Source organism: Mesoplodon bidens, assembly GCF_964165515.1.
Source record: "Mesoplodon bidens genome assembly, chromosome: X".
Classification (NCBI taxonomy): Eukaryota; Metazoa; Chordata; class Mammalia; order Artiodactyla; family Ziphiidae; genus Mesoplodon; species Mesoplodon bidens.
In genome coordinates this window covers 81825817-81838979 of record NC_138163.1, presented here as the reverse complement: position 1 = coordinate 81838979, position 13163 = coordinate 81825817, and the positions used below count along the sequence as shown (strand labels likewise).

The 13163-nt window shown below is 43.4% G+C and overlaps 1 protein-coding gene and 1 pseudogene across 3 annotated transcripts; one reads left to right on the top strand and one right to left on the bottom strand.

The window, feature by feature from the left end:
* Positions 1 to 275: 275 nt before the first annotated feature.
* On the bottom strand, positions 276 to 8077 carry SNX12 (sorting nexin 12). 2 transcript variants are annotated; one of them, XM_081222627.1, is made up of 4 exons: positions 7778 to 8077; positions 3059 to 3154; positions 2399 to 2523; positions 276 to 1989 (listed from the first exon to the last, which is right to left on the bottom strand). In XM_081222627.1, the coding sequence occupies exons 1-4, from the start codon at positions 7940 to 7942 to the stop codon at positions 1887 to 1889; spliced, it is 489 nt and encodes a 162-aa protein (XP_081078753.1). In that variant the 5' UTR covers positions 7943 to 8077; the 3' UTR covers positions 276 to 1886. The 2 variants fall into 2 exon arrangements, with proteins under 2 accessions (XP_081078753.1, XP_081078754.1); XM_081222628.1 differs by having other exon boundaries at positions 7790 to 8077.
* A 2710-nt stretch (positions 8078 to 10787) lies between these two features.
* Positions 10788 to 11636, top strand: LOC308608935 (small ribosomal subunit protein eS1-like; annotated as a pseudogene). The gene is made up of 2 exons (XR_014017884.1): positions 10788 to 11233; positions 11517 to 11636. The product of XR_014017884.1 is annotated as a small ribosomal subunit protein eS1-like (transcript).
* Positions 11637 to 13163: the final 1527 nt, after the last annotated feature.

Sequence of the window (13163 nt, the reverse complement as noted above, 5' to 3'; positions counted from 1 at the left end):
CTTATCACTTCAGGACATTGACCATGTTGTATAATTTCTGCACAATACCCAGAATATCCTAGAAACTAAAAAGTACTAAATTTACAACTTAAGCAGGAAAACAGAGGCTTGCTTCACAGTGGTTTAATATGAACAGAGTTGAATATGACATTGTCTGACAGAAGAATGAACATTTTGCTGAATAAAAGCCCCGAGTCAGGATATATACACAGCAGAAATGGGGCCTCAGGCTCTCAGCACTTGTGCACAATGAAAGGAGGAATCTTTTTTTAAAAAAAAGTCAATAACAGAGGATACAAATGAAAAAGGCAGCAACAACACCAACACTGGGAAGTTGGGAAAGGGAGCAGAGCCTCGCTCTAGGGGCCGCTCAGGCCCTGGCACAGGCCCGGCAGCTGAAGAGCTATCTGTGTCGGGGAACTTCAACATTTAGATGTACTCCAAACCCCACATCAAAATCCAATCCTAATCTCTCCGATCAGGGTCTTGTCAGAATCAGTAATATTTTCCCTCAGGACCCTATATAAAGAATTCCAGTCCTTCCATGATAGGGTGTCTGAGCAAAGAGCCCCCACTTTTGACCTGACACCAGAGTTAACCTGCTCCCATCCCACCACTTGGGACAGATATCGGGCCCAGCAAACAAACCACTACATCCCAGACAGAAGCCCAGGAAAGTCGCCAGCCTCAACAAGCTGCCTCAGACTCTAAGTTTTAAGAAATCTATACCCAGGTGCTAACCCTACCTCAGCTTCCGGGGAGGATGCTGGGGTTCCATGGGAAACAAGTGCAGGCAGTTCAATAACCCTGTGACCAAGCTGGGGAGGGCAGCGACAACTCTTGCCCCTAAGCCCCATCAATAGCTCAAAGTGCTTAGGAGAAGTCAGAGACTGTGTGGTTTGTTCATGTGTTTTCTGTCTTGTGGCAGCACTAAATGGGATGGGGGGAAGGGAGAATGGAAGGAAGAGAGTGGTGATGCCCTTCCCTACCACCGGGAGGTACCTAGAAAATTATCCACTCCCACCCTTCAGGGAGTTACCTGGCAGTGGTGAGTTTCCCATAGCCCTCAAGCCTCCAAATCTGCAAAGCTAACCCATAAAAGTAGCAAGGGCTTGGGGAGGGAGAACTGCCAGCCCAGCCCATTCTGACTCACCTGCTGGTGAGTGAGAACAGGCAGCCAGAGCGGGGAGCCACAAAGGAAAGGGGCTAGGCAACAGGAGCTCCCCAACTGCCCTATGGCTTTCTTTTGACTCTGAAGCAGCCATGATGATGGGTCTAGAAAACCCACACACCTTGCTCCACACAACATACTGCTTAGACTCTAGAATTACTGCCATGAAAAGCAACAAGGGAGACAGAAAGTACAACAAAAGAAACTCTTGAGAAAACTGGGAACGGGCCTAGAGAAAATGAGAGCTTTTCGGTCTCTGCCACCTTCCCCACAAGGAAAAAAGTTCATGCAGGTAGGAAAGGCAGGGTCTTTCCCTGCTCAGTGTTCCTGGTTAAACCTAAGAGTAAGAAAAATCCCCTGGACTTGCAGCATCAGTATGTACCCAAGTGCCCCACCAGCACAAGACCCGCCCCCCGCAAGGTTAGCCTTCTGGCATGGGTAAATGCCCAAGAAATTGCCTTCCAGTCCAATCCCCCCACCCACCCCCCAACCCCAAGCAAAGGGCATCTGCCTGTGGTTTCCCACCTCTCCTCAGAGGAGAGGATCCTAGCAGAGTGCCCACGGTATAGTCAGGTACCAAGGAACACAATGCCAGACAGTCTATCAGGCCAGGGGATGGAGAGCCAACTTCAGATCAAAGAGAGAGAGAGAGGCTTAGTGTAAAAACCAATGTCATTTCAGCAGGAAAGTAGAGGGCAAGTGGTGAGAGGGGCTCCTACTGGCGCACCTTCCCAGGGACGTAGTTCCTGTCAATTGCCTCCTCCTGCAGGAACATGTGTAGGCAGCGTTCGTTCTGAGCCAGTGGGTGCCCAGCAATTCTATAAAGAGACCAAGATGGTTATCAGTAGTATCCGGGATCAGAGAGAATTCGCAGAGGGATAGGGCTGTGGATGTGGACAGGGGAAGAAGGGCAAAGTCAGCCCTGAAGTTCAAGCAAGTAGAGGACAGCAGCAGGGTACCACTTCAACCCTAATATTGCAGAAGGGAAGGGGATAGAGGTGTAAGGTGGGGGAAATCCCTAGACACATCCAACATGCAGCGCTTATTCAGGCCCTGAGGTACAGGATTGGAATTCTGCTCAGAGGAATGGAGTTTTACTGTCCAGTGAGCCCAGCACACAGTTGGCACCACATCATATTACCCATTACAAAAGAGGAAAGAGACGAAACATATAGAAAGACCAAAATGGCAAAAGTAGCAAAAGGAATCCCCAGGAACTTGGCTTACTTGTTAATAAACTGTTCGAGGCCCTGCCTCCTTTCTTCAATAAAGGACTCCTCAAAGATCCCTTCATCTCCTCGAAAAGGGAGCTGCCGCTTCAAGGCTTTCCCAGGCAGTGGTGGTACTACAATCTGTAGGCAGACGCAAAATATCAGTCACACAGGAGAGGACAGAGACAGAATAAGGTGGTAAAGCACTGTACACGTCATTTCCTATTAGGCATAGGGCCCATCCTATGCCATAGTTCAGCAACTTGCAAGAACTGAGGTCATAAGAACAGTCAGGGGGTGGCTCAGGTCAAAAATTAATCCAGCTCTGTTTCTGTGGGAGGACAGGTTTACCATCTCAAAAGAAAGGAAGTAAACTCCAAATATTCTTCACTTTCTTTGACAGTCCACTACCATCCAAAAATTTAGCTACACTTTCCATTTTTAGCACCTAAAGGAATTAAGTTGTATGACTTTTCTAGCCACTAAGTCAACTAATAGTTTTTCTTTACAATTTCTCCTGAACTTACCACTTTCAAGTTTCAAAGGGTATCACCCAGATCCAATATATTGGGATTTGGTAGACAGAGGGTGTTCACCCTCTCTGTTGCCTTCAAGATTTTATAAAACTATGCAGATCTCCTCTCTCAAGGGTACCACACAGGAAACAGGGCCATACCTTACTATCTCGCTCCAGCTCATTTTTTAGCCACTCGAAGTCACTGTAGCGCCGTCGTACACAGGACTCCTTCAGCTTGAAGATAGGTAGGTTTGTCTACAGGGAAGAAAGAATGTGAGAGAAGAGAGATGGTAAGAAGTGTCAGCCTGTGATGGCCACCTATCACAACCACTTGGACAGGTCTTAAGAAAGAAACAGCGCCTATGGATCATGTTCCTAGAAGCCTTTCAAAACACCACCAGGTGAATACCAGTCCTTACCACATCCAGCCTTGTCACAGGTGGTGACTAGAAGTCCCTTGCTGCTTAGAATTTATCCTACAAATAGATTTGAAGTTGTACATAAATATGTATGTACGAAGGTTTTCACTGAATTTTCTCATTTGTAATAATAATAAATGTCCATCAACAGATAACTGGTTAAATAAATTATGGTACACTTGTACAGTGGAATACAACTATGAAAAGAATGCAAAAGATACATGTGTCCCAGTATGGAAAGATATTAAGCATTAAAATCAAGGCACACAACAGTATATACAGCCTGCCTCTATTTGTTTTTAAAAGGGATATGTATACATGTATATATTTATATTTATGAATTAAATATTTATGAAAAGATACTGATAACAGTGATTGACTTTGGAGAATAAGACTAGACAACTGGAATGGGTAGGTCACATTTTTCATTGTGCAATTTGAATTTATCATATGCATGCATTTCACTTTCAGTTGAAAAGTGAATTTAAGTTCCCTGGAAAGAACAAGAGATAAGCACCTCCAAATTATGCTTTCCTCTGCTTTTCCTGTCCAAATCCTCTCCATTCTACAAGCCCAGCTCAAGTCCCACTTCATCCAGGAAATCTGTCCTGACAACACCAGTTTAATTTATTGGTCTCCCTCTCCTCTGAACTCCTATGACACACAGACTTTAGTACTGCCTGACACACCACTGTTTCAAGCATTATGTTAGTCTTGCTACCTAACTAAACTATAATTTCATTGAAATCGGGAGCCATGACTACTGCTGGATCTCCCTAAATGCAGATTATGCAAGTTACTCAGTAAATACTCAATTGATTAATAGTGGCCCTATGTATCTGTTTACCCTCTCCTTATCCAGAAAGTGCAGCAGAAATAGCACTTACATTAAGTTGGCTTACCGTGGCTTGCTCCCTGATATAAGTCGGCTTATTCCCACATCTTAATCACTGAGAATTTTCCCAAGGCTCCAATGGCAACAGGAACCTCCGACAAACAAAAAGCCCTGATCCTCATTCCTATCTACAAGTTCTAAGTAGAAATGGCCAACAAATGTATTAATACTGACCATATTTCCCACCAGTCAATTCAAATCAGTAGATGGAAAAAAAGGAGCTAGTTTCTCTCCTTTCTCCACGGCTAACTCAGAGCAGGTAAAGAGCATTGGAGCTACGCTAGAGCTTCACACATTCCTCACTATGTCATGCTTTGTAGTCCTCAAGTCTGGAAACTGTCTTTTCAGGATCTAGCTCTAGGTATAGGGTATCAAAAGCCAAATAACTGGCCAACTTACATTAGTTACAACTCTACTCAGGATCAAGGTCCCAGGAATGTCAATGGGTTGAAGTGGAGTGAGATATACGTAAAGTAGTATTACCTAAACTATTTTTTAGAATAATAAATAAGAAAATGGAAACAGCGGTTTCTTCAGAAAGGGGAACCTCTGGAAGGCAGAGGGAGAGAGGGAGACTTCATTTTTACAGTACAGTTGACACCGGAACAACACGGGTTTGAACCGCATGGGTCCACTTATACACAGATTTTTTTCAATAACTATAGTATATCATTTTTATACCTTTTGAATTTTGTACCATGTGCATGTATTACTTATTCACAATAAGCCATTATAGAGAACATTCTCAGAATCCTGCACAAAATATATATGTGTATCAAATAATCACATTCTATACCTCAAACCTACACAAAGTTATCTGTCAATTATATCTCCATAAAGCTGAGAGTAAAAATAATCATTCAAGAAAAAAAGCCCTTCAGTATCATGAGATTCCAGGTTTCCACCAGAGTTCATTACAAATACTGTGATCCCCAAACAGTAGAACCTTAACCAGTAGGCCTTTACAGAAGCCAACAGAAGGATCTAAGAAAAGGAAAAAAGTGCTGAGTAGATTCTTCCAAGACACAGCAAAACCACCCACTGCCATTTTGTGAACTTCCTCCTTTGACTTACAAAAATGCTATTCTTTCCCCACCCCCACAGGATGGTGACAGTAACGGCCTTTCATCTCAGCACCTAGCCATCTATGGAAGGGGATACTATGTACTAGGATACTCTCTCAGCTCCAACCTACAAATTATATGAGGGAGACACGACTGTGTAGTACAGCATATAGAGTCCTTTGGCTCTGATCAACACAAAATCAAGGGAAAGGAGAGAAAGAAGCAAAGTTCAAGTCCACAGGACAACTGACATTTGAAAAGTTCCATACATATCTTGTTAAGCCACCAGAATACCTCTCCAGACTCCTTATTTCTTGGGGTGGGTATTCCTTCCCTGAGCTGTTATACAAAGAAACAAGTCAGTGCCATCTGCTTCTACCATACACAATGCTTAATTCCCAAAGCCCATTCTCTTGAGTCTCATGCTCCCTATAATGCCTACCGTGATCGGTCACTTAAATTAGCAATTTCAAACCAAATGATTTCACCAATTTTCCCCAAAACAGAGTTCAACAAGAATATTAAAAGCCTATATGGCCATACAAAATTAACATAAATACAAATTAACTCAAACCCACAGAATTAGGAACTGCCATCAACCCTATCATCAATCACTATACAATTAGTAATTGTGGAAAAGACTGATGAAAATCTTAGTGGGTAAAAAAAAAAAAACTTGCACACTGAAGTTCTGCAACTAAGTATTGCCGAAGAGACTAAAGTGTAGTGGAAAGAGTATGGTGGGCTTTGGAGTCAGACGGACCTGGGTTCAAATCTCAACCCTGACACTTATTAGCTATGTGTACTTGGGGAAATTACTTAAACTGCATTCCTCCTCAGTTTTCTATCTGTAAAATGGTGTTTTTGTAAGGATTTAGAAACTAAAGCCTAGTTCAGTGCCTGGCACACAGTAGGCACTAGATGAACAGTTTCTGTTTTATTAGAATGCCTGGAGTAGAGAACAATTCCATTCATAATCCCTACAGCCCTTGGGTAATACATCAAGACAATGTCTCCAAAACCCCACAGCAGAGAGTTCTTACACTGAACAAGTTATGCCCAGGATTCCTCAGGTAATTAAGTTCTCTGCCATTAACAGTTCCCAGCTTTTATCATATTTTGAGGGCTCTAACGTCCATTCTTCCACAAAGAGATGATTTCAAACAGTTCTTATATAGACAAGTTTTTCTCATTTTTTTCTATTTGCATTTCTTTCTGCAGTTTGGACTTTGCCAAACTTGGAATTTGGAGATCATTGCTTCTTAATTAGGTTTCAAAGCCCAGGTGGGAGAGTACACTCTCTCATTCAATTCATTCATTCAAAAATAAAAGCACATACACTCTTTTAGGTCTTCAAATGCTGTTTGAGCAGCATGCTGTCCATAGAGAATATTCTGGCCCTCTAGTCTGAGAAGAAAACATAAGGAAAATTAGGAAATGGCTCTCAAACTTTTTTGCCTGTAACCACTTCAATGGGGCCAAAGAAACTGCAAACCATGTACTCTGCACATTCCATCCTTGCATCGTGGACTAAGAACTAGAGAATAAAGTCCTCTGTAATGCACACTGGAAGAAACCACTCCTGAAATGTCATATATTAAAGTTAACTACAGACTAGGGACTAATATAATGAATCCAAAAGGTTAATCTAGGGCAGAAAGGGCAAATGGCCATTCATATACAGAAATGCCAAATGAGAGCCAGTAAATATTGAAATAAATATTCTGGATACTTCAGATCTAAAGGGTCAGCCCAGGATGAAGGCAGCGACTTGACAATCCGCCAATCCGAGGGCAAGGTCAGGTTTTCCAGTGAGCATGTAGTACCTGAGAAAACTTAAGCGTTAAACACTTCTCTCCTTCAGATGTTAATTCTACACAAGTCTGGGAAGCACTCAGTCTCAAGGAGACTCCCCTTCTTATTTCTGCTCCACCAAGCCCACTGTCCCGTCTCCCATTCCTGGAATCTCTCTTCCCTTTAATCTAGGCTTTGCTCAACTCCATCATCCACGGAGACCTCATTAAGAAGAAGCTCCTCTGGGCCTTCCTGTCCCCCTTCTTCAGACTGACTTCCCACAACCTAGTTTAGTTATGGGACCCCGCAGCATATCGCCTTGGCTCTCCATCCCCCGGCCCTCTTCCACTCCTCCTTCCCTCCTTCTGTCGCTACAGTCCTGATTCCTATTTCCTGGGATTCCTCACTCTAATCCTCTCCATCCTTCCCCACCGTCTCCAGCCATGCTTCACTTCTTGCTCATGGGTACTTGTTTTCCCTCACGCCGGTCCGATGTCCCCCCTCAGGAGTTTTCTGTATCCTTGGGCCACAACCGAGTGGGCAGACCTCTCTGCAAACCTATTAAGCCCCTAACCCCCAAATGACCCCTCCAGCGTCTTCTCCACCGTTGGCCGTCCCTATGGCAGCCTCACCCCCCGCCCACCCCCGCCCTCCCCGCCCAGCCGCCCGGTCCTCCCTCAGCTGTCTCCCTCACCCCGTGACTCACCCGCATGCGAACCTCATAGGTGGTGAAGCGCGCGCGGCCCACGCCCACCGTCTGTGGGTTAAAGATGTCGATCTCCAGGAAGTTACTTGGCGGCCCGTAAGCGTCGGTCAGGTCCTGCGGCTTCGAGTTAAGGCGCCGAGTGTCAGCTACTGCCGTGTCCGACATCTTTCCGAAGGAGAGACCGGGACCGGGGAAGGGGGGATGGGGGACAGAGGCCGAAGGCAGGAGCGCGCACGGCCCCTCCCGCTTGCAAAATAACCAGCCAACCCACAGACTGCGGCGCCGCGCACGCGCGCCCACGCACGCACGCACGCACGCGCACGCCGCCGCGGCCCGGGGCCCGGCACCCTGAATAGCGGCGAAGCGGACGGCTGGAAGTCCTGTACCGAGGAGGCGTCATTCAGACTTCCGGGCAGTGTTTGTGGCCGCCCCGGAACCTGCGTCTCCAATACGCACTCCCAGTATCCTAGGAAGCACTACAGGGGAGATCCGCCAATCGCTGCTCTTCAAGCCAAGAAATTGTCTTATACTGTGCATCAATCAGCAGTGGGCACTGCCCCGCAAGCTAGGATCGTACAGTGATAGGCCGAAGCCCCGTGACCTGAATAAGTCCTGGTTTTGCGCGAAAATAGAAGGGTGGTTTCCCGACGGTGGGGTTTCAACAATGGTACTAAGAACCTAAAACACAGCCCGGCCACTTGTGCCACTAGTAGTTTCAATTCATGTCACACACAATTGAGCACTCAGTGAGCGCTACTTATGGTGCCAGGAAAGCAGCGAGGATGGGGTATACAAAGATGATTTCTCATTCTCACTTTTCAGGAAAATTGGGGCATATCTTCACCCTCCACTTGTTGCCACATAAAAGCTAGTTTCAGGTGTACTCGGATATTACATTTCTCAGCAAACTGAGGGCATTTATTTCAACACCTTCTATCGCTACTCTGCGAAGTCCAAATTTGGCGCTGCTCTGAGGTTGCTTACAGCCCATAATGGAGATAGAATATGTGTCTACATGAGAATATCTATAGAAATACTAATATTTGTATGACTAATTTACACATGGCCCACAGGAAGAGGGTAGTGCCCACAGTAAAGGTGGTGATTTTAGGTCATCCTTTCTCCTCCTTGCACCAGCCCTCTTCTGCTCAAAAAAAAAAATTTCCCATATCATTGATACCTGAAATTCTTTCAACGGAGTACAAGGCCCTATAATTTCACAGTTATTTAATTCAATTTAAGTGATATCTCCTAAGCAACTACTTACGCATCAGGCACCATGCTAAACACTAAGACCTAGAGTTCAATAAGAGAGTCCCCGCCCTCAAGGAGTTAATGTTTTAGAAAAGGAGATGAGTAAATAAACTAATATAATGTGACAAATACAAAATAAGTGAATATTCCAAGCAGCACATAGGACATGAGTAACTGGAGGAATTAAGGAAGGCTTCCTGGAGGAGGAAACATCTGAGTTTGACAGACATGAAAAGACAAACAGGAATGGAAATGGGGAAAGGTAATTTCTTGCAGAGGGAATAGCATATTTAAAGTCATCCAGATAAGAAACAGCATGATATTTTTAGGCAATTATCACCAATTCAGGTTGTGTAGTGGAAGTGCTTAGAGAAGTAGCCTGGCTGGGGATGGGCAGATGAGGATGATCCTTCTATATTAAGCAAAGGATCTTTGGTTTTATAATGTAGACAATAAGAAGCCACTGAAGGATCTTCAACACACACACACACACACACACACACACACACACACACACAGAGGCATGATCAGATTTGTGTTTTAGAAGGATTATTTTGGAGGCAACATGGAAGATGTATCTGAGTTGAGTGTGACCAATTATGAGTATCTATTGATACAGTAGTACTTGGAATCAGATGATGGTGGTGGGAATGGAGAAAAGGGAAGAGAGAAGGCTGAGACTGAGGAAATAAAATAGATAGGAGTTGTATCTGATAGATATGGTGGTAGTATAGTGTAGGGCTTAAATGTGTGAGCTATGGACTTAGGCTGCCTGGGTTTAGATCATTGCTTCCTAGATGTATAACCTTGAGCATGTTATCCAACAAGTTTTCCTCCTCTGTAAAATGGAAATAAGACTAAAAGCTACCCCTGGGGCTTTTGTGAGAATTCAATGAAATAAAATATGTGCAAATAGTAAGTCCTCAGTAACTATTAGCTATTATTACTATTTGATGGGAGAGAGAGAAAATAGATAAAATGACTCCTAGGTTTCTGAGGTAGGTAACTATGTGGATTGCTGGTATCACCAATCAAAATTGGAATTACAGAAAGAAGAGTGAGCTTGGGAGGGAAGACAGTGAGTTCAATTTAGATAAATCTGGGGTGTCTGTAGGACATCCAAATGTCCAGGAGGCAGCTGGAAATACAGGCCTGGAGCTCGAGGGTGTGACTAGAATTAGAGATTTGGGAATTATTAGCATAGAGTGTAGAAAGAAAAATGTGAAGAGGCAAGGACAGAATATTTAAAAATTGATGAAGGCATGCAATGTTGATGAGAGTGTAAATCTGTACAATCTTTCTGGGAGGCTAATTGGCAGTATGTATTTAAAAAAAAAAAACCTTTGACCTCAGGAAACTTGTAATACTGGTTGTCTCTGGAGAGCAGAACTGGAGAACAGGAGTCAGGGACAGCAGGGAGAGTTGTTTTTCATTTTCATTTAATTTATGTTTAAGTGCTTTTGTATTGTAAAAATATTTTAAATGGGAATTCCCTGGCGGTCCAGTGGTTAGGACTCAACTCTTTCACTGCTGGGGCCCGGGTTCAATCCCTGATGGGGGAACTGAGATCCTGCAATCCATGGGGTGCCGCCAAAAAAAAAATTAATGTTATTTATCAAAACTTTTGGCTCAAAATTTTCACCTCGATCATAAAACTCAGTGTCTTGTGTAAATGGCCAAATTCAGGGTTCTCCTATGTATCCATGTAAAATAATGTTCTTATATTCGTTGATATGGAATGATGCCCACGAAAAAAGTGAAAAAAAGCTGGTAAAAAAAATACTGTAGACCATGGCGGTCAGCAAGAACAAGCGCCTTACAAAAGGCAGCAAAAAAGGAGCCAAGAAGAAAGTACCATGATTGAAGCTCACGTTGACGTCAAGACTACCGATGGTTATTTGCTTCATCTATTCTGTGTGGGTTTTACTAAAAAATGCAACAATCAGGTTCAGAAGACCTCTTATGCCCAGCACCAGCAGGTCCACCAAATTCGGAAGAAGATGATGGAATTCATGACCCAAGAGGTGCAGACAAGTGACTTGAAAGCGGTGGTCAATAAATTGATTCCAGACAGCATTGGAAAAGACATAGAAAACACTTGCCAATCTATTTATCCGCTCCATGGTGTCTTTGTTAGAAAAGTAAAAATGCTGAACAAGCCCAAGTTTGAATTGGGAAAACTAATGGAGCAACATGGTGAAGGTAGTAGTTCTGGGACTTCCCTGGTGGCACAGTGGTTAAGAATCTGCCTGCCAATGCAGGGGACACGGGTTCGATCCCTGGTCCGGGAAGATCCCACATACCACGGAGCAACTAAGCCCGTGCGCCACAACTACTGAGCCCACGTGCCTGGAGCCCGTGCTCCACAACGAAAAGTAGCCCCCCACTCTCCGCAACTAGAGGAAAGTCCGCGCGCAGCAACAAAGACCCAACACAGCCAAAAATAAATTAACTAATTAATTAATTTTAAAAAGGGGAAAAACAGGTAGTAGTTCTGGAAATGCTACTGGGGATGAGACAGGTGCTAAAGTTGAATGAGTTGATGGATATTAGCTGCCAGTCCAAGAATCTGTTTAAAATTCAGACTTTTAATGGTGACAAGTAAAAGATCTTATTTGTGAAAAAAATATTGTAATATGATACCATTTGTATTACTGTATATGATATATATAATAATTTTTAAAAACTAGAAGCATATAAATTAAAATGTTAGTGGTAGTCACCTCTGTGTGGTGGTGGGGTTTCAGTTTTATGTTTTTATTTATAATTTTCTAAAGGACCTGATTTTTAACAATAAACATGTACCTTTTTTAATCAGAAAAAAATAAAACTATTTCCATCTGGGAAAAAAATTAAAGGACAGGCACAGGAAGAGAAGCTTGTGAAGGAAACCCAGGAAGGAATTTTCGGAGAGGTAGAAAGAGAACCAGGAGACAATAGTGATCTGAAGGAGTGGGATAAAAAATGTTTCCAAAAGGAAAGTAGGTGGTTAACATTGTTTAATACAGTAGAATGGTCAAATAAAACCTGGGAAATGTACACTCAATTTGACAATTACCTAAAGATGAGAGGTTTGGTAGAGCGCTGGGAGTAGAACCCAGATTGCAGCAGATTAAGAATTGAATCAGAGGTGAAGTGGAAACATTTAGTACAGACTATTCTTTAAAGAAGCTTGCCCAAGATTTGAGGAATGTGGTAGCTAGAGAGCAATGCATTGACAAAGAAGGATTTGTTTGTCTGTTTAAAGAGAAAGGAGGCTTGAATATGTATAACAACTGGGGTGTGGGGGGGAAGAATTTCATAGAAAGAGAGAAGTTGAATATACAGGTAAGTAATAGGAAAAGGCTTAAAATCAAATAGCCCTTGGAGAATTGCGAAAGTTAAATTCACAATGAGATGTAAATACACGGGCTTTTTTTTTTTTAAGAGAAAGATTTGATAAGGTGGAGAGGAGAGTAGCAGAGTACTGGGCTAATTAAATCTTTTGCAGTAATAATGCAATTGACAGCTGTTATCAGCTGGCTCCCATACACACACACACACACACACACACACAGAATAGAATAGCCAAGGCAAATCTCTTGGCAAACAGGTGACATCAGAGCATGAGGTGAGAGCAATGCGCGTTTTCCTCTCATTGGATTTCTTTGACTATGTTCATTCTTTGCCAAAAGGAGTCCAGTGTTGGGAGGGGAATGAGAGAGATTTAGGATCCTCAAATTGGAAGGAATCTCATTAGTTCATCCTCCTGCCCACAGGCAATACTGGACCTTAATCAAACATACATCTATCCATCTTTCTGCCTTTAAATTTTTCCCAAAGGAGATTGCACAATTTCCGAATCAGTCATACACAATCATACTGACAAGAACTTCTTTCTAGTCTCTATTCAGACTGTCCTGAGGAATTGGCAAATCAAGAGCCCCTATAATTTGGAGTGTTTGTGTTCTTGGGAGCAGGGGTCTGGAACTGCAGGGAGGGAGTAAGGGGAGGGTCTGATTGTAAAAGAGGTAGTGCAGAGAGGAAATCCAGAGAGCAGGGCTCATGACATGCAGTCTACTCCAGGGAATGTTGATCCAGAGTTTACCTGCCTTTCTATGGAGCCCCGCTCTCTTTCTGCACACATCCATCC

Excerpts from the sequence above, each read along its gene's own strand:
- SNX12 (XM_081222627.1), bottom strand. The coding sequence starts at position 7,942 with ATGTCGGACACGGCAGTAGCTGACACTCGGCGCCTTAACTCGAAGCCG. Across the intron at positions 3,155-7,777 it reads CCTATGAGGTTCGCATGCGG|ACAAACCTACCTATCTTCAA; the intron begins GTGAGTCACGGG and ends TCTTCCCTGTAG. Across the intron at positions 1,990-2,398 it reads CTCGAACAGTTTATTAACAA|AATTGCTGGGCACCCACTGG; the intron begins GTAAGCCAAGTT and ends GTCTCTTTATAG.